Below are 21,965 nucleotides of genomic sequence, written 5' to 3'. Positions count from 1 at the left end.
TGCCATGTCCCTCTCCAAGACTTGCACAGATTTTAAAGAAGTGTTTATCCTGCAAACATTGAGACTTTTTCTGGCAAAATAACCTTAAGGAGCTACATATCGTTTATTAGTTCAGCAAGGACAATCATTTAAAAGGCTCAAAGAACTATAATCTACTATTAAAAATTAATTCAAACTATAAGCCTCATACATGCTACCTGGAAATTTTTGTGCCTTTGAAATCAGCTTTTCCTATTAAAAAAAAAAAAAGAAAAGGGAGATGCCTCTGTACCATGTTACTTCATGAAGTACTCAAACTAGAGATCTGATCATATGTACACGCAACATTATTCCAATGATCAGTGCCACTGTGTCCAGTGTACTGCTCCCATGGAAAAGTGTTCTGGCTGTGTATGCAGAATTAAGTCTTGAATTGAGTCAATGAGAGGAGAAACAATGGACTATGGCAAAGGGCTGAGAATATGGTTCTGTCATATGTTTTCTGGTATTTCCTGCTCAGGTCTCTGGCGGAGCCAGAAATAGCGCTCATCAAGTATAACAGTCGACAAATATGAAAACTAACTTACAAATGAAAAGAAGCTTCTTTAACTTATCCTAGAAAAAAAGTTAAAAGGTTTAATTCCTTTGAATGTTATGTATTAAAATTGTCACCTGGAATGCTAATACATTTTTAACAAAAATATTATTTTAAAGTACAAAGTTTTACTTTAGTGCAAATTTTGAACACAAATACTAACTTACCGGATTTTCAACCCAATAAATCATTTGTTCTGTGTCATCAAAGTCAACATCAACACCATTTTGAACTCCTGCTATTGGAACCATGGCATCATTAGTCTTCTCCTCAGGGTTCAGAGAAATTCCATAAATTATATTATCTCTTACAGCAATAAGGAAAGGCTGTTCAACTGTGAAAACACGTAATATAATTCAGAATTATGTTCAAATAGGTTTCATCTGATCAAAAAATTGGCAATGCGATATGGTTCCTAGAAGCCTGTTCCCTGACGCTGACAGGGGATGGATGAACGTTGCCAGTGACATTTTGCAACCACCCATGGTTAAGTTTTTTATCTCAATAGGACTGAGGTAGTCAGTTGTTGTAATAGTTATAATATTCTAAGGATCAACACCGTGCTCAATTACAGAAAACGTGCAAGCAAATTCTGAGAAGCGGGAAGTAAACAAGGCTAGACCCTTCCTTGCTGGCCGAGGGAAGAAGCGCATCACTCAACGTTGCTGTTCTGAACACTGTTAAATATAATTGCAGTCCTGCGTGGTGTTGTTTTATCTTTTGGTAGTCATGCTCCTTTATAGCAAACCTCTTTTCAGGTAAACACATATCCTTATGCTTAAATCATTAAAAAGGGCATCTAGTCAGGTGATCTGAGGAAATGCATTAGAGTTTTACAGTGTGAGCCAGCAATCCAATTTCTCCTCTGCAAGGGAGAAGGGGAAGAGCAACTCCTGAATATTAACTCCCTTATTCCTTGTCCATTGTCTGCCCTTGGAGGTCAGAACAAATTCTCCAGCCTCTGTCCACAGGCATAAGCTACCACTTGACAGGGAACTGGGCTGTTGTCACGGGAAAGGTAGCGATATCTCACTTCTGACATGAAATGGAGTTTGGGAAGGAGTTATCACTAGAGCTGTGAAATACACTTTTTGTAAAAGATTTTTTTTTTTTCTTCACTGGCTACTTAAACAGTACATTTAGCTAAATTTTACAACGAAAATTAATGTTGACAGGAAAAACTACAAACCACAGCATAGTTGCACTTTTCTAAAATTCTCCTCCCCACTTTTCTCTGGCAGCAGGAACTATTTGCCAAATTTGACACAAGTTTACATATTGCTTGTCTCAGCACAAAATCAAAATTTTGGCAAATAATTGCCTGAAGATATTTAGCTAGCTCTAAAATTCTGAAATTCCTGTGTCTCCTCCACTTTTTTTTTTTCCACCAAGGGGGGCAGGCGAGTGCCCTTTTACAAAACGTGTGGTGGAGCAGCTAAATTCATATGAATGTTTCAATGCACATAAAACCTCAGAGTCATTATTCCCTCTCAAACTGTACACAGTACGCCACTGCTGAATCCTGCTTAAATGCAGATATGCCACTTAAATTAAGCTAGACAGTGCTTTCGCTTCAAAAGTCTGACAGTCTCATTAAAACTAAGAATAACAAACAAATTGCATTCTATAGAAAATTGTTGGTGAGTCCTTCCATTAAATTTAACACGTGCGTAAATCTGCATAGTGTGACTCTTCTTCATTCACATAATGGGCAATAGATTAATTTCGCTGAGCTATCCAGACCTAAAATCAGCAGAGCTTAATCAGATCCTTGTAACATCCTTCGTACAACTATTACATATAATACAAATTTACATGACCAATGATAATCCATGTAAAATTAATGTATTACTATATTAAATGTACAAAATACTAAATTTAGTGTACTAATATAGGGTTTCAATAGCCACAAATTCCTTGTTGTTTTTTTTTTCAAATCAGTTTGCTACGTTACCATCTTCGTTATAAACATCAAAAAGCAGTTTAAAGTAAAAAAACTGTAAAAGTAACCTTATGATATTAGCATTCTTAGTCTTATATAAAACAAGAAATGATGCAATCCCAGCATCAATACTACTTCATCAGCATGAAGTTGGCAATATTCAATAAGCTAATTAAGTATGCAGAGGCCAGCAATATCATTGTGTTATAGAGAACACTGGGCAATCAAATACATATAGCTCAGTTTAATCTTTCTGCTGAAACTTTGTGCCGGCATACTAAACTAAACAATGACAGCAAGGATTAGGATGGTAGAAAATAACAAAGAGAAACAGCAAATGCCTATTCTTCTGTAATCATTAGCAATAACTAAAATTTTTTACCATGAAAAGAATCAGCAAAGTTTTATAATGACTTTTGCTGATGAGCTAACCTCCAGCAAATCCATTATATAAAAAAAATCCCCAAATTGTAGGCACTTTCTATATACTGTTTTAAATACACATTTCATCCAAAAATAAAAAAAAACAAGCCCATATACTTTAAAAGAATTGTGCTTCACAGGAGGACATTTCTATTTCTCCCTCACACAATTTGTATTGGACGATTATGGAACTTACAAAAAAGGTCACAACAGCACCCAATTAAACACAGGGAACTTAACAACACATCACTGCTGGGAAGCAAAGACAAGATCAACAGCTCGATTCAGTGGTGGAAAATAGACCTGGGTCCACTTCTACATATGCATGTCCTTCATCACTACCATATTTCATTATTTTCATCATGATCCTAGGCCTGCACATCCAAAAAACAGTGTAGAATTCTAAAAGAAATCCCCTTTGTAGCAGATTAACATGAAACGTGCATTTCATTTCAGCCTATTTAAACTTCTAATTCTCTTACTGCTGCTAAGAAAAAGGAGACCACAATATGGCTCTTTAAAGAACACACTGCTAAGCATCAAGCAGGGATGGAGAGTGATGTGGCCTTTAAAACTGAGATAGTTTTAAAAGAAAAGGATCTCCTGACCGAAACAAGGATTTCTAGTGTTAGCTTAGCCCAGAGATAATTTCTACTTAAATTTCAGTGCTCTGAAGCTTCCTTATTAGGCAGGCACCGCAGCACATTTCATATCTGTAGAGCTGACAGAAAAATTCATAGTGAACGCTCTATCTGATCAAATTAATCTGGTCAAATTTCTGGTTACAGACTACCTGCCAGCAATTTGTAATTTTCTTGACTTTTTTTTTTTTTTTTAAATGAATAGGCTGAATGATTTTTACAGATCATATGAGGTCGGTGGACCGGTCAAAGAAAGTTCAACAGTACTTTTTGATATGAAATATTTGGTTGCAAAGATTAGCTCTGCTGCAATACACAAGCAACACCTGTAGCATCCATAATGCCTATAAGTCTGTGTTTCTAGACCTCCTGCATTTGCATACTTATTCTTTACATTGGGGAAAAAAGCTCAAGTTGTGAAATTTTGATCTGAATTCTACAACGCGCTAGTTCAGACAGGCTGAAAAAAGTGATAAGGTGGCAAAGCATCTCTTCTGATTTGAGGAAACCAAAAGGACCATGACTTCATTCCTAGCAAAATACAAGCTGAGAAAGAATGTGATAGTCTCTTTAAATATGTAAGGGGAGCACATACCAGGAGGGAAGGAGAACTACTTATGCTATTTATCCTGAAGAACAACGCCAAAAATGGGCACAAACTGAGGAAAGAATATACTGAAAATCAGAAGGTTTCCAAACACCAAAACTGTGAGATTCAGTAACAACCTTTTAATTGGAGTTTTAGGGACAAGAAAACAAATTAATCTTAAACTGTAGCTTGATTGGTGAAAGGAAGCACATGATGTGGTAGTCAAGGACAGGAAGGAAACAGGACTAGAATCTTGGTCGCTAAGCCTGCATCGCACATTTTTACAAGCGTAACCCTTAAAAACAATTTGCAGGCTGCATACTTACAAAGAGAAGGACAACGTTCTGCCAGAGTAATCTTTCATTTTTAACTAATGCTCAACTCCTTCCAGGTATATTCCAATGCCAAACACTGAATATGCTGAGAAACTACAAAATGTGGCCTTTTTTAAAGTGCTTAAAAGAAAATTCAGTTCATTCATTTTTGCTCCCAAATGAAGCATCTAAATCTCTGGCTTTGAGTTCTTTCTAGAACCTGGCCCCAAAACCTTTAGCCCAAGCACATGGCACGCTTCCTAAATGTAGCCTGCCTGGAAAGGCCCCAAACTTTGATTTCATGAACAGCAGCCTAGAGTTTTGGACTAAGCACTTTGCCTGACAGAGGCATGGCTCTGACAAGATTATATCAAGTCTTTTTTTCATCTCTCATTATTACTGCCCTACCTCTCATGCAGTTTCTGTTATCAGGAGAAAGCTCCCATCCTGAAGGACAAGCACAGGAAAAAAAAAATGGCCCAGATGAAGAAAGCAAGCAGAGGTGGCTACAGGGAGAAGATGAACAAGAATTGATATCTGAAAAGAAAAAGAAAATATTAGCAACTAACAATATGATAGACTAGGAAGAACACTTAATGTCACTGACACTGTTAAAAACAGCCCAGCACTAAATCAGTTTTGATATTTCTTTAAACTTAAGAACTAAAATATTTCCAAGAACCACAAGCATACCAATACACTTACAATATGACATAACTTTCCTGTAAAACCAGCACCAATATCATATTGGTCTTTTCATTTGTTTTTATTAAGTAAAGTCGTTTAAATATTTTTCAAACCTTTGTCATCTGCCTGCAGGATTCTCAGTCTCTGACCATTCTAACCTTTCCAGATGGGGGATTTAAATTATTTATTGAAGTTTTTCAGAGAAAACTAAGCAGATAACATAGTTGCCCAAATCTCATTTAAAGGCTGTGGAAGTTTAATGCGTAATTTGTTTGGGTCACTTTGTAACTTTCCGTCTAAGCTTGTAAACTCTAAATGAGACAGTGAATAAAGTCTCTACTGACTGCCATTACTACCGCACATTAAAATTAAACCATTTAGATTACTTCCACAAACATGCTGCTAAAGATAATTTTTCAGGATGTGTCATCTCCATAAGAAAATAAACTCATATTTTGTGCATACAATTGCAAATGCAACAGGTCTTACTCTAAGAATCTAGTAAGTTGCAGGAAACACAGTTGTTCCTAATATAAAAACTAATGAGCACTGAAAAGAAATTAACAAGATGGCAGTAAAACAGCAGCATAAACTCAGAACTCAAACTCTCAGAGAATGATTCATCTCATCAGTATAACAAATCTAAAATCTAATGATGTAAACTCTGATGATTTACAAAAAAAAAGGAAAGAGGAAGATATAGTTTTAACATTGTATTTGGAATTTCAGTTCTGCATGTGTTTTCTTGTCTTCTCTGTCTGGCCATATACAGTACAGCAGAACAATTCTAAAAGAAAAATCGTGAAACATACTAATTTAATGCAACGAAAACAACAAACCATTTTCCCCATCAGTGGTAGAAAGGTTTCACTACCCTGGAGTTGTAAAATAAAACCTTTTAAACCAGAACCATGATGTATAAATTAACAGTACCCTTTAGTTACTGCACAATTTGCAGTATCAGTGCTAAGTGACTTTGTCTCTGAACACGATAGGGGTAGGTTTTTGTTTGTTTGTTTGTTTGTTTTTTTAAATAGTGCACAGCACTGAAATTGCTTACACTGAGAGCCGACCTCTGTAAGAAAGTTTTCAGAAAAAAGAATTTAAGTCACTGTAACATTTATTGATTAAAAACAGTCAATACACAAGAAATATCACAGGAACAGTGAAAGACAGTATTTGTGACAACATATTTTCCACACTTCAAGTCCTATCTGATAGAAAGTCTGATTTGGAAAATGACTCTACCTGACAGAAGGAAAAAGTAATTTCCTTAACAGTCATTCACATGTAAGAAATCACTTGCATATGATCTCACAGGGAATCTTAAATGTCATGAAGGGATTTAATTTATTATTATTTTGTTAACCGAAATAATGTAGAAGTGCTTACAAAGCAAGATGATGACAGTCATCCTGTCCACAAGCATGACATAATTAATGCGCAAGAAACTGAGTCTGGTATGCCACAGAGACAGATTTTACAAATGCAAATGCGTTCAAAAAAAAGTTTCAGTTTTCTTAAAAGAAACATTCAAAATAAAGAGCAGAAAAACTGCGCACACCACTTCCCTGTTACTCCTTTTGTCTATTCCTTACGCTCATATGTTGCCTAGGTAACTTTCCCTAAATAGCAGGTTATTCAGCAGGTTGGACAGGCTGAAGTGATCCTCAGATGCAAGTCAAGAGCATAAATTATATCTGCTCATTTCAGCTCAGTGCATTTGTCGACATGACTAAATTCAGGAGTACTTATGCATGAGAACATTACATGGTTTTGTTCTTGTAATTACCAAAGTTGTTTTGCTGAACTTACCATGAGGTTGCTTTACAGGATGGACTGCCACAAGCCCCAGAGGCTGGTGAATGTTATAAATCATAACTGTTTGGTTTCCTCCATGCCACTTATTGGCCCGAATTACCCGATTAGTGTACCGGTCACTCCAGTACACAAAGTCTTCAAAGACAGTTAGAGCATGCGGATGCTGCAATATCTAAAAGGCAAGGATGTTTATCAATGTAGTTCTGGATGTTAGTATCATCTAAAGGTTGCACTGAAATAATAACAGAGCTGAGCACAATAAAAAATATAGCAACTATGTCTCAAAAGATATCTGTCATATATTGCCTGAAAACAAGATACTAGCTGTTTTTATGGGGGAAATATACTTTTAATGAAAATGCTAAATAGAGCCTATAACACAGCATGAGGAATTAATAAAACAATCAAACTGCAAGGTAGAACACAGGGAACCAACAGATAAAGACAGCACTGTAGATTTTCAAAGGCACAAGAGGAAATGCCTATTGGGAGTTATGGACCTGTCAGACCTTGCATCTTTGATAAGCTCCCCTGTAATTTTCCAGAGTGTGGAAGAAAGTTGTTTATCTAAATTGCAGAAAACTAGGAGCGAGGCAGGAAAGAGCTGAAGACTGCACCAGCTCCTATTTCACAAGAATCGTCTGTCTGGCAAAGACAAATAAGCCTTGAGGTTTGACTGTTAAAAATATACATGCAGTTATTTATACAGCTTATGTGTATCAGCTGAGCATCTGCATTATTGCATTGTTACACAGACAATCTTGCCAACTGACAGCAGCATTTTGTGGGGAGATAGTTTGTGAGATGGATGGTTCTCATAAAGTGCCCAGCATGTGGCAAGTCCTGGCCACACAGAGCCCCTGCTGCTGTCAAGGGCAGCAGCAGTTATCACTCACAGAACACAACAGGGGGAACGTTCTTCCAGCCTCTTTGTAGTGTGTTTGACTACAGCAAACGCACCAGCTTCAGCAGCAGTGTCACAAGCAGCCATTGGACCTCACGCACGCAGAAAGCACTTGAGAATGATCTAAAGCACTAAGTCTGCACTCACGTCCAAGTTCCATTAAAGATCTCTTATGAGACCATGGAGAGGATATGCAATTCTTTTTTCCAACTGTAGCATGAAGCTGAAATATTTCTTCTGCTTCATAGGAGTATTTTGAAAATAAACACATCCAAGACTATGTAAGTGTAAATATGCTGTTATGTGCTACCAGTAAGGACATGGAAAAACAATGATTTTTTTTATTAATGTCTTACCAAATCACTTGCAACCACTTGTCGTCTATTGTTTCCATTGTAATCACAAAAATCGATATAATCAAGGTAGGCATCAGCAAAATACAGCAGCTTATTTGGGTAATCAATTGAGAGTCCATTGGGCCAATAGATTTTATTGTTAATGATAACTGTTCGCATTTTGCCATCCATGCTGGCTTTTTCAATTCTCGGGTTTTGGCCCCAGTCACTCCAGAACATCACATGAGCACTGCAAAAAGTAGCTTGCGGTTACCAGTCAAAAAAACCTAACTCCCTGTTGAGAAACGTTAGACAAAGCCTTGCAGGCCAAATAATAGAAACAACACTTAACAAATACCCTATGGAGTGATACTGAAATCACTGAGTTCAGCAATATGCTTATTCCAGATATTACCCTATCTTCTGTTCCAAACATTTTTCAGATACTTTACTGCTGTTTTCATTTGTAACTGATAACAGTGAACAGAAGCTACACTGTTTTCACTATTTTCCAATGTTGATTAGAATCTCATTCTCCAGTTGCTGTACACTAATTTGATACAGGTTTGTGCCTTTACTGGCATGCCTTACTGGCATGACAACACTAATAGTGTGCTGTAACTGAGCGCCCCACATGGCTGGCAGTACAGATCAAAGTTCTAGATGTTGGAGGGCTCAAAAAAAGTAAAGGTTTGGACATGAAGAGTTCAAACAAAAATATCCCGTTTACACTATGCCACTTGTGGTCCAAAATGGAAAAGTGTAATATCTTAATAAGATATAAATGATTATTTTAGATTTGGGGCTATGAAAGAGCCTGTTCTTTGCCAGGTAGGCATACCACATTATATTGTTGGTAGGTCCATGGTATAACACCGAGTCATCATAATATAGAATAATTTTAAATTAAATGTTCCTATCTATGAAGCAAACGCAGGAAGATCTGTTTTAGAATAAGAAAAACATTACACTCAAGAGTAACAAAGTTCCAATAAAGATTATATGATGTTAAATATTTGCATTAAATTAAGTCTGCAAACACATTATGTTAAAAAAAATTCTCTTAAGTTTGCTCTTACAGCTGTTGTTTACAATTACAATACAATTTGAGCACAAATCAAATTCAGAACTTTGGACAAATTTAAACTCATTTCTTCTATTGTTATCATGATAAAACATGCATCTTTTCAAAACAAAACAAAACAAAATCTTACTCAATTCTGGGATCTAATACTAGTCCCCTTGGGTTTGTTATATTTTCACTAATCAGCACAGTCCTGTGGCTCCCATCCATTTTAGAGACTTCAATTGTTTCCAGAACAAAGTCTGTCCAGTAAAGATTGCGACCTACCCAGTCTACCGCTATACTTTCAGTCACGGTGACACCACTGTCAAACACCTGCATAATTTAAAAAAAAAAAAAAAAAAAAAAAAGAAGGGGGGGGGGGGAAAGGAAGAGAGAGAGAGAAAGAACAAAAAAGCTAGTTGATATTAAATTTGTATCCTATCCACTTCTGTAGCTATAGAAAACAGTGAATCATATCTCCAACACGTTCTAGATCTCGTATACAGAACGAATGGCAATGCACGCGCTCAAACTGCTGAGAAAGGATATACCCAAACATCTCTACTAATTTCTGCGGGTCTCTCATAGAAATAAACATCTACTAATAGGAAAATCAGTTTACAGCCTGATGTTAAAAAAGGGTTTCCTGAAAGTATTCAGTTTTCTTTTTCAAAAAGCTATACAAAATGTTGGCTTAGTATCTACAGAGTTGTTTCGCTTTCTCTGTTACCTCTCTTCCCACAACATTAGAATTTGCCTTTTCTGCTTTAACTGCAGATATAGGGTCTTCCCTTTCTCTCCACAATGAAAAGACAAGAATAACTCAGTGAAACTTACTATTTTTCGGTCTGTCGCATTTTGATAAGCACTCCAAATTTTATCTTGTGTTGTATCAGACCAAAAGATACGATTTGTGATTGAATCAAAATCAATAGCCACAATATTCCTTCCATCTCGAACCAGAGAATAAATACTGTGTGACTGAGAGGTGATGTTGTCTACAACAATTTGGTTACGGCTTGCCACTAGCAAGAGAAGATTTCCAGACTCTATCAAAAGAGAAGAAACAAAAATAAACCAGTAAGCTATTCACCAGTACTTCTGTAAGAAAAGTAACACTGAGTAATTTGACATGGCTTTATAGTGTCAAAGCTATTGTATCTAGATATAAACACTGAAAGCAGAAATTCAAATCAATTCCCAGACCGAGATATTTTATCACATTCAGTCTTTCCATCCTGACCTTGAGATCTACCCTGGCTTTCTTCCATTCTTTCTCCATCATTTACTCTTTCAACCAGACCCTTCTTCCAGTCTTCAGGTCTGTGCACCAGGGCCCTTCCCTTCCAGTTGTTTTGTCCAGTTTGCCTTTGACATCCAGAGAAGCCGCTATAAATTCCCAGTCCCCAATTCTGACTCCAAAGTTCCTTGTCTCACCAGTTACCCTACCCAGTCTAGCTCTTCCTCCTTTGCAGTCAGGCTGCTTTCCTTTTTTCCCTTCAGATTGCCCGGAGACCAGGGAGAAGAATAAACCCACTACAGGAAAGCCATAGCCGGGGTTATATTTCTCTGCAGATGCTTATACTGTTAAGCAACTGTAAAGATGGCAGTCTCTGAGAAACTCCAGAGTAGCAAGGGCCTGACCTATCTGGAAGCAAAATGCAAAAGTCTTCCACAGCCTGAAGATATTCCTGAACCAGAAAATCTGTGGTAACAAATTCTGCTATGGCTTCTATGTACTACTAGCATGCCACAAAAGAGATACTGAGCAATGGAGATCTAGGCCATGTCAGTGTTCTTTGCTCTTGAGAGATGAGTACAAGGCACAAGCACTAGTTAGGTCTTCTCAAAAGGCTGGGATTTATATCTATTGTGGCCACTGAACTCTTTACCAAAAAAAAAAAAAAAAAAAAAAAGTGTAAATTTTAACATATGGGTAAAAGCTTACAGGTGCCTGACATTGCTTTTCTCCAGAATTTTACTTTTCACCATCCTAGTGTTAAAAACTCAGTGTGTTAACTTAACACCCTTTTTGTTTTGTTTCAATAAAGTAATAGTTAACAATGAACTCCTCAGCTGTCAGTTTTAATACTCAGATCATCTGCCATGAATGACTCATCAGCTCTTTCAAAAGACAACAATATGAAAATGGCAGCACTGGACATTTTCCAGACATTGTTGTCATTCTTCAGGTTTTGATGTCAATGCTCCTTACCTGCAGCTTTACAAGTCCTCCCATTGGTTTCTAGAATGTATCCATCATCACAGTAGCACCTAAAATAACCTCTTTCATTGTAACAGTGTTGACTACAAAAGCCTGGAGGGTCACATTCATTAATATCTTCACAGGTCTTAGAGTCATTTGCAAGCTGATATCCAATAGGACAGGTACACTGAGCTCCAAAAGGGCCTTGAATACATTCATGAGTGCAGCCAGCATTATTGTCAGAGCAGCTCTCCTGATCTGAAAGGGCGTTGGGGAAGGAAATAAGCATATATTTAACGAAAGCATCCCATGCTAAATTTAATTGCATTACAAGCTTAAAACTGCTGCCAGAACATGACTGCACAAGCACTGATTACACAGTATGAGACACTATTGGGGCTGATATTTTGTGCAAAATATAATATACACAATGCACACAAAGGTATACAATAACAGAGTATTTACTGCTGAATCCCATAAGGAGGCTGGGAATCCCAGAAGGCTGTCTGCTGAGTATTAATAACAAAATTTTTAAACTAGCTAGAAGTATACAAGTCACTCACTGTACAGTTAAGAATCTAAAATAATACTAATAGACAGTAATTTAATATTGCTTATAATCATACCTGGCTGGGGTTCATCTGAGAATGTGCATTGATTAAAGAGAAGAAGGAAGGAAAGAAAGAGAAGGGTTACACTTAAATCAATTTATAATCAACATAAATACAAATTCTAGCTACATATGAGCTTTTAGATTTTGTTCATGATTCTTGAAGTTAGACATTTAAAAGAAAATATTAAAAACTGAATCATATTTCATTTGAACTTAAAGCATACTACATTCAAGTGAATGCATTTGGGAACACAAAGTTGATTCCTTCATTGCTACATAAAAACCTCTATATTGAAGTCAGTGAAAGTCACATATGAATTCAGAGCACAGAACTGGACAGAGCTAACCAATTCATCATAGACATCATTGTGGTCTCCTTTCACTGCAAGCCAAGTGCAAATTATTATTTGATCTCTAATTTCAGTGTGCTTTTAATTTCCGTTAAAAACGTTGCTGCGCTAAACATAGTATGCTGAATACAGCCTGGCTGTTGTTCTGACGCTCAGCATATTCCATTTCTTTCTGATGTCGCAGCACATTGCAAGCTACTGTAGATACTTAAACAGTAACTTACTGCACAGTGGAGATTCATCTGCTCCATTGGGACAATCAGCAGAATTATCACATACTTTGCTCAGATTCACACAGATACTGTGACCTGGACATTGCCACTGCCAGCTGGGGCACCGGAATGGCTGAGTAGGACAATCTCTCTCATCACTCATATCCCGGCAGTCATTATCACCATCACAGATCCATGCTCGATAGACACAGTTGCCATTGTCGCAGCGGAAAAGGGAAGGAGGGCAGGTCCTGGCAGGACACCTATGATGTTCATCTGAGCCATCTGCACAGTCAAGATGGCCATCACATTCCCAGGTAGCAGGAATACAATTGCCATCGGACTGACACTGGAATTCGTTCTGGTGGCACATCCCTGGTGGTCTTGTAGCTAAAAGAGCGACATTAAACCGTTCAGAAACTGTTTTCAGTTTTAGATGGAGATGCAAAAACACAAGGTTCAGTTCACCTCTTGCATAAGTAATTTCAATACTATAAAGAACTGTGCCGCTTGTAAATCAGGCCAAAGATCCCCAGTCAGTCCATCCACATGACACTTCAGAACTTCCTACTTCATAATACAGTGAACAAGGAAGCATAGTTCACCTACTGTTATATTTTGAGCAAGCTCACATTGATGTTCATGCATGGTACATGCCCAAAGCAATATGAAAGTATTTGCTGAAACAGCAGTTTCCACCTCCTAGTGTCGCGAAATTTTGACTAACTTAAATTTTAGAAATGATTCAAGGGAAAAGTTCCAACCTAACTCACATGGATATAAGATCTTCATTGTTCTAACTGTATATACTACTTAACTTTACGTTTAAATCGTGAGAATGAGGTGACAAGTAAGGAAAATTTTAGATCTAAAGGGATTACAGACTCTGCATTGTGCCAGGAAATCTTCTCTTGAGCTGGAATTTACTGTTTTTGAAATTTCTGCTCAGAAGAACTATTTATATCCCAGTTCACCTAAAAAGAATTTTGAGGTTATAATCACAACAGTTCCAAAAATTTGATAAAGCAGTCATAACAGATAAAGGACATTTTTGGAAGCTTCACCTAATAACTAAAGCTTTTATTTCAGCATTAATATACTTACGACAATCAGTCTCATCTGAGTGATCATTACAGTCAAAAACACCATCACACTGGTAATAAGTACTGATACATTGGTCTCCACTTACACACTTAAACTCTGTGGCACTGCAGTTGTATACTACAAAACAAAATGCATAATGTTAGTTATTTACTTTATTTTACAGGACTAGACTGCACCCGATTTTTCTGCAGGTACACAAGTCAGATATGATATACAGAGTCCAAGTTCCACTCAAGACCGTGATTTCCCTTAGACATAGAAAATGCAATGACCTTGGGATCCACAGAAAACTTAGAAGAAACAGGTCTCAGTCCTCTGCAACCAGCCTAGAGATCAAAGGGTTTGCTACAAACATGTAAACAAGCATCATAAACATGGAGGGAGGAGGATTGTTGTTGTTTTTTTAAAACAGATCATGTATTCTGCTATCTGGGAGCTGTCTCATATGAGGTCAAAGACCCTTCGGGGGTGAATCTGAGGAAACACTAAAGAAATGTTCAACAAATGAAGTTATACTTACCGCAGTCATGCTCATCAGCACCATCCACACAGTCTTTGTCTCCATCACAGACATAGTACGGGTCAATACAGCGATGGTCAGGACACTGGAACTGCCCAGGTTCACAGGTACCTGTGAAAGCTGTTAAGAATGACAATAAACACTGCTGTGTTTCTTTTCTCTCTTCTGAAAACAGCGTAATACACAGAGTACAAAGATACCGTCATTAACCTGCAGCATGCAATGCAGCAGCTAGTAATCACATAAATTACTAGCACAGACTTTAGTAGCAAGTAATTATTTATTCATATGCAGGCTGGAAGTCATGCAAAATAACTACACAACTCCAACCAGTGAGAAACAATCCCAAAAGAAGTATACAGACAAACAACTGTCTTATTACACTGCAAAATAATTACAGATACTTCTGTGTAGAAACTTCCAAATGAGTTTAGCTGATTACACCATTAGTCATTACTGAGATCTCTCACTGAATAAGTGCTTAGAACACCTGGGCTTTATTTGTTTGTTGCTACAAATTGCAACATGTGAAATTTTGCAGCACCATGATTACAATTGTCACAGTTGTACCCTATTTTTGTAAATGACTCTTCTGCATTCTGCTTGGCTCTGACAGTTCAAGTTAGGTGAGTTTTCCACATCTTACAGACTACAGAATATTATTCTAACTTAGCTATCAGTTCTTTCTTCCTAATCTCATTTACCATTCCTACACCCACAGAGACATACATACACGTTTAAAGAAACAGACAGTTCTGATACTCACTGCAGTTTTTTTCATCTGACCCATCACCACAGTCATTATCAGTATCACACAGCCAGATCCTAGGAATACACCGGTTATTGTCACAGGTGAACAGGTTTACAGGACATGAAGTGGGTCCTTGTGTAGGACAACGCAATTCATCACTGCCATCAAAACAGTCATTATGTTTATCGCAATGCCAGCGACCTGGAATACACTGTCCATTGGCACAGGTAAAGGCTGATGAAGCACAAGAATTGTCTAAACAAACAAACAAACAAACAAACAAGGAGGACACATCTATAAAGATCTTCAAAAGCTGCTTTCCCTGACAGTATATTCAGTACACTTAGGAAACTTCTAAAGTATGCAGCAAATTCTAAAACATACATTGCTCAGAGTGAAAATATGCCAGTCATACCAACACGCAGCAGAACTGCATTATGACCTTTTTTAAGTTGCAATCAACCATAACAAAAAGCCACATTAAGTACTTCAAAACAATTTGAAGAACAAGAAAAATCATTTCTTCAAGCAGCTATTTGTTACATATTTTCATTTTCTCCCCCCCAAACATTCTAGTTGTTATAAAATAGCTAACTATTATGAGATAGATTTTATATCTTATTTATATTAGTCCTATGCATTAAGGGGCAGAATTTTATTAATATGTGCTATTTTCTTGTTTGCAACTTAAAAGCAAGAGTTAACTCTGAAGAAACATGCACCAATTATGTCATAAAAGCCAATATCTTCAATACTGTATCATCAAAATAATTCTCCTATTGTTCTATCAATTTACTTGATCAACAAAATATTTGTGTGAGTCATTTTACAATTAAATCAGGAAATGAACCAATATGCTTTTAATCTACTTCACTGTAAAAACCAAGACACAAAAAATAGTTCAGGAGTGTGCAAATATAATAACAACCAGAAAATTTCTATTCAGGTATTAGATGAAATAAAAAAATGTAGCTATAATCTTACAACAAGGTTAGATAATGCATAGGGTATTGTTATTTTTCTTATGCTGTTGTTTTTTTTAAAGTCCTCATTTTTATTCAGTACTTTTTTCATCATCTATGTATCAAAAATATGGCAAGCAAGTAATATTCCACTACCTTAGAAACTTGCAAAAACCTAAGAATTTAAGGCAATTTTCTTCTTGAGAAGAGCTATTTTTGTGACTTAGTCAATTCAGCTTTGAGAATTGCTTAGATATGGATTTTTTCGTGCATTCTTTATGACTCCAGTGTCGAGTCCCCTATTCCTATGTGCTGTCCAACTAATTCCAGAGTAACTCTTTTCCCAGACAAAAACTTCACAAAAAACTTCAGAAAGTTTGATCTATTTGTAGATAAATTGTGAACTGCAAGCAGCAAGTATTAACTGTAAATTACAGGGATTACGTACTTAAAGAACCACAGTTTTGCTCATCACTGTTATCATGACAATCATCAACACCATCACACTGATAGTATCGAGGCACACATCTTCCATTGCCACAGGAAAATGAGTATGAGCCACACTGCAAAGTTGGTGGCTCATTGGATGGATCTTCAACACACGTCAACTGATTTGAAGCCAGCTTCATGCCATATGGACAACCGCAAACCCTCTGAAAATTAGGTACTGGAAAGCAGAAATGGCTGCAGTCTCCATTGGGGTTTGTTCCTCTATTACAGTAGTTAGAACCTTAAAAAGTGATAGAGCAGATCAATATATACACTACTGATAAGAGTTTGAAAACTATTAAAAACGCATAGTAAACGTAAAAGAACATTTCACAAAAAAATACTGGTGTGGCTCACACTGTGAAATAAGATCAAGTTCACCAACATTAAGAAAGTCACTGTAGTAATAATAAGTCTTAATCATGTCCCCCATTCTATATAATCTCCAACACCACCAATGTTTAAGGAAGCCAATAACATACTACTGAATTTGGTCCAATCCTGGTAGCTGTCTAGAAATAAGTACACTACAGCAAATGAGGCCCTTTGTCTCAGAGGGGCTTGGAGATTTGACCAACATTTGGACGCCAGAAAAGTAGTGAGCCTTAGTACACAGTTTGGTCACTTTTTTGACATTTACTAAGTAAAGTATAATATCAAATCCTTGTTTTAGCTCATCACACATCTAGAGTTCAGCTGAGTAAGAAGAAGAAAAAAGTAGAGCCTTATGCATGGTGTCTACTTTAAGAATAGTGGTTTTATTAATAAACATTTACCCAATTCTTCAAAATAAGTAGTTCAGTTTAACTAGAACTTCTACCAGAAAAAGAGAAATACAAGGTTGTAATTGGTGATAAAGTTATACAGAATGCAACGGAATCATAATTTCATTTTACAAAGTTATTGAATAAAGTAAGAGATGAAGTGGAGGAAAACTGCATGCAGTCACAAAACACTGACATACATCTGCAGTGGATTGCAAGTGTCTGTGCTGCTTCCCTGGCATGTCACAATCATGATTCTGTAAAGCCATCTTTAAAATTGAGAGTGGAAACTTACTATCCTGACATTTTGTCTCTTATTCCCTATCTCACCTCTTTCATGCATGCAACAAACAAGCTTACCTATTTGGGAATGAGCATCATATGCTTTAACATGCATAATGTTACTAATACCCCTCCTAATAATAGTCATTTCTCCTCCATCAGACTTCCTCACTCGAACTATTCCACCAAGTCTCCAATCAGTGAAATAGGCATAACCTGTTTTGAAAGACATTTAACACAACAGTTACAGTGCAATACGATTTAAGAGGTCAAACATCACGAGATAAAAAAGTAAGGCTTTTCATGTAAATTTAGGATTTTTCTTAACTGATTCCTAAAAAATAAGAAAAGGACAGCATAAGCCGACTTTTACCACTAACAGAGTAGAACTGATTCTTTCAGTCAGAGGTAAACCTAATTCAGAAAAAATATGCCATCTCAGATTTCATTTAAAGTGAGATTTAACAGACTCTAGTGATATTTCAAGTTCTGACAGATTTTTTTAAAGCAATTCCCTAAGACAACTTTCCAGAAAATGTCTGAATATTTTGAAGAGATTTTTGCATATCAAAAGGGTCAGATGCTGATACCCTTCTTCATATGCAGAGTATATAATTAGATTTATGTTGCCTGCAATTAATAAAATCCTCAAATGCTCATCACCTTTAGAGAGGTGACTTATCTTGTCCGTCTAGCAACTCCCATCCTGGAAGGTGTGATTCTTAGTACAGCATATCTGCAGTGTTGCACTAAAAGAGTTAACTGATCTGCCTGAAACGATTTAAATTCGGATGCATATAAAAGCAAGCAGCACTGAATATATCTTATTACAGAAACTTTCAACAGTGCTTTTTTTTTTTTTTAAATGAGAAAAGCTGTATGACAAAAATCATGTTCTTTTGTCTCACATATTCACACATCATGACATGAAAAAAATTCTGGGATTGTAATAGATCATATTTTCCAAAACCAGACTTACCTCCAAAAATAGTAAGGCCAAATGGGTGAGTCATCTGACTGATACGTTCAAGTGTCCGTCTGTCCAGCCCATCAAAGGTGCTGTGCTCAATTTTATCGAAAAAGGCATCCACCCAGTACAGCCTTAAAGTACTAAAAATAATGAAAACGCCGTATCTCTTCAAATGACATATTATGACCATTAGCTAGAACTAACCTTTTCTAAAATAATAATCTTAAATCTGTCAGGATTGTCAGGAGGCTATTGGGGGATGGGCAGGGGGGGGCAGAGATAGATTTCTGAGAATTTAATTGAATTTTACAGGCTTTTCAACAAATTGAAAAATAAGGTCTTCAACAAGAAAGTGCCACAGCACCAGTGCACATAATCTGACACAATTCCTTAATTTTTAAACCCTAACAGTTTAAAGAAAGAAACACATTTGCTCAGAAAGCTTCTCTGTCTTCTCCCTGTATTGTTCTTACCCCCAGTCAATGGCTAGGCCATTAGGCCAGCCTAGCGTTGTGTTCACAATTGGCAAGGCATGGGAACCATCACTCCAGGCTCTCACGATTTTAGCAGGACGGAACCAATCTGTCCAGAATATATACCTGAAACGACACATGTCAGAAGACACATTAAGCCAATGGCATAATTTATTTAATAGACCAAATGCATGAGCAGTATCAACACTCTTATTTGTACCACGTTTTCACAGACCTTAAAAAAGTACAATTTTGTGTTAGTTCCCTCCTCAACTGGTCGTGGTACTAACAGATAGCCTTTATCCTGCGTATAACAACTTCTGGTCTTTGGAAATGGTTTGTTCCTTTAGACATGATATGTCCATATCTGTGTTAAAACTGTTATGGATTTCATGTAATTACAGACAGGGAAGAAGAACCAAGCAAAAAGATGATACATCCTCCAGGTAATACTTGCAAATAAGCATGAATATCATAAAAAATTTTCTCCTGATCCTTTTGACTTAGCCTACAGACAAAGATCTGAGGCTAGTGTTAAGTAACCTTAGAAGTCAGTGAACAAAAGAAAAAGTTAGGATCCCAAGGAACCGAGATCAACGCTATTCTTCTGAGATTATTTTCAAGATAGTGTACTTAGCCATGTGATTCTTACTAAACATGAAAATTAAATATTCAAGAAGTTAATTAAGAAATTCTGTAGTATGGTGTTAGGAAGCTGAAGTATGCTGCAAAAGAAACTCTGTTTTGTCATGGCCAAATGTTGGCCAAGCCAAAGTTACACAAACATTGAAGTTAAGCAGTCCTATCAAAGGAAAAGAGAGCTGCTTCTTTCGCATACACCATCATATATTTTAAGGTCTATGTTAAAAAAAAAAAAAAAAAAAGACAGCAGTATCTAATATGTTTCAAAAAAAGTAATTCAGATAAAAAATAGAGGAACCAACGATAGTATTCTGGGAACTGAAAGTGTATTAAAAAAAAAAGTTATGGAACTTTATTCATTTCTATCATGTGGATAAGAAAGCTATTCCCTGTAGTTAAAAAATTAAGGTTTTTTGGCTGTTTATCTATAGACAAAAATAAAAGACAAAAACAAATGCTTTTAAAGATAATTCTCCTGGGTACTTCTTTCATGCGGAATCTGTATCACCTTGCCCATTCCTCTGGGTGTTGAATCCTGAGCCAGAATAAAAAAAAAAAGAAAAAAGAACACAGAAGAGAGAGCTGCAAAGAGATGGCGTTTTGGAAAGGAACACAAATCCTATCAGAAATCCAGAGAGGGATGTATATCTAACCTCACCAATTTTGCTTAAATCATAGAATTGTTCATAGTGGTTCAAGTGAGAAGCAAAGTTAAACTTACCCAATAACAGGATGAACCACTATTGATCGAGGGTTATTTAAATTCTGAACAATAGCTCGCCTAGATTTATCTGCCAGCCTCATCACACTAATACTCCTATACCGAGGGTCTGTCCAGTATAGATTCTTTGAGATCCAATCAAAGGCCAAATCTTCAACACTTTCCACTCTATTAGCCGTCAGGATCTCTCTTCCTAGAATTTAAAACACATACGTAAATGTTTAGGAAGAGAGGAAATAACACGAATGCATTATTCTGTTCACAAAACTAGTGTTTCCCCTTGGTAAAAACGCTGCCTCTGTGCTACCTTAACATAATGTCCAAGGACAAAGTGTGGCCGGAGGGTGGGAAATGCTCTTTGTTCCAGGTGAAGGAGGTATATGATTCAGGAGTACAAACCGAATAGAAGGGAAAAAGACTAACCAAAGAAGATCAGATAAAAATCTGTCACTCAGTTTTCACTGAAAAGAATTTTATGAACGGAAGTCAGTAAGGACCATGCATCTTTTGGTCCCTTAGTTGCCTCTTCCTCGGCAATCAGATTTACCTACTCTTCACACAGTGAAGGTCAGCTACAGCCTACTATTACACTGACCCAAAGCATTAAGCAAGTCCAGGAAGGCTACACACTGACTAAATATACATTTGATCGTTACTACAAATTAGACAAAAATATTCTTCACACTACTACAATGGGACTCTTAAAACTTTCACAGTCGTAATGTTCTTTTTCTGTATTACAGCATGGGGATAGACATTGTGCTCATCAGCCTGGGAAATAAGAGAAAATAAATTTCATATTACTGAAAGGCATAATAGTCTGGAGGGACTGACTAATGTTGGCAAATACTTGTGGTGAGAAGTGCTACAAATAGTTCATTCCCAAGCACGTTCAGCAAGTTTGTCAAAGAGCAGGAGAAATATCAGTCTCTGGAGAGCAGAATCACAGTAAGATTCATTATTATACAATATCTGCATTTAAGAAATGGTTAGGGGTCTCAGTAAGTGGGGCTTATTACTCATCATTGTGCACATCTATAATGGAAAGATGTGAGACAAAAGAGAAAAATAAATTGATCAGAGCACAAGCTTTGCATAAAAAAGGCCTGGAGCCATGTACTGCTACTCAGGGGAAACCTAGGCAAAATTTAAGTCAGCCACTGCAGATGTTTTCAGGAAGTGAAAGGACCCTTGGCAACTTGGTATGTATTTAAGTTTTTATGAAAGACATGTTTCCTAATGCCCTTAATAAAAGTTGAACAAACAATTTGTCAAACATTTCCCAGATTACTGAAATTTTTCTGCCCATCTCAGGATGTGACTTTTTCTACTGCTTTTTAAAAATACATATTCTACTTGCCTTACCACAATTACTCCATGCTATTAACAGTGCTTCTCACCTGAACCATCAGTTTTCTGTTTATAGATTATGTCTTTACTTGTGTCTGAAAAAAATATGGTGTCGTCCTGAGCACAGAAATCAATTCCAATGAAGTATGAAGGGCTCCCTGTTATGGGGATGATCACATCTTCCTGGGTGGAAAGATTGAATGGGATTCCCCGCACCGCCAGCTGGGATGAAAAGAGCAGGAACTGCTGCACAGCTGCAA

At 36.8% G+C, this 21,965-nt stretch overlaps 1 protein-coding gene across 1 annotated transcript in view; it reads right to left on the bottom strand.

Moving 5' to 3' along the window:
* LRP2 (LDL receptor related protein 2) overlaps window positions 1–21,965 on the bottom strand; it is a 138,322-nt gene that overhangs the window by 62,184 nt on the left and 54,173 nt on the right. The window contains exons 23-40 of the mRNA XM_068948677.1: window positions 21,756–21,959; window positions 20,356–20,548; window positions 18,993–19,118; window positions 18,529–18,659; window positions 17,628–17,765; window positions 16,463–16,744; window positions 15,068–15,307; window positions 14,302–14,421; window positions 13,782–13,898; window positions 12,690–13,067; window positions 12,129–12,143; window positions 11,512–11,760; window positions 10,134–10,345; window positions 9,445–9,629; window positions 8,252–8,480; window positions 6,986–7,163; window positions 4,892–5,020; window positions 742–908 (exon numbers count right to left, since the gene is read on the bottom strand). Of these exons, the coding sequence (XP_068804778.1) occupies window positions 742–908; window positions 4,892–5,020; window positions 6,986–7,163; window positions 8,252–8,480; window positions 9,445–9,629; window positions 10,134–10,345; window positions 11,512–11,760; window positions 12,129–12,143; window positions 12,690–13,067; window positions 13,782–13,898; window positions 14,302–14,421; window positions 15,068–15,307; window positions 16,463–16,744; window positions 17,628–17,765; window positions 18,529–18,659; window positions 18,993–19,118; window positions 20,356–20,548; window positions 21,756–21,959 (3,293 nt within the window). The remainder of the gene's footprint in view (window positions 1–741; window positions 909–4,891; window positions 5,021–6,985; window positions 7,164–8,251; window positions 8,481–9,444; window positions 9,630–10,133; window positions 10,346–11,511; window positions 11,761–12,128; window positions 12,144–12,689; window positions 13,068–13,781; window positions 13,899–14,301; window positions 14,422–15,067; window positions 15,308–16,462; window positions 16,745–17,627; window positions 17,766–18,528; window positions 18,660–18,992; window positions 19,119–20,355; window positions 20,549–21,755; window positions 21,960–21,965) is intronic.

Source organism: Struthio camelus, chromosome 6, assembly GCF_040807025.1.
Source record: "Struthio camelus isolate bStrCam1 chromosome 6, bStrCam1.hap1, whole genome shotgun sequence".
NCBI classification, from domain to species: Eukaryota; Metazoa; Chordata; class Aves; order Struthioniformes; family Struthionidae; genus Struthio; species Struthio camelus.
The sequence above is the reverse complement of the archived record's forward strand: the minus strand, read 5'-3'. Positions and strand labels throughout refer to the sequence as shown.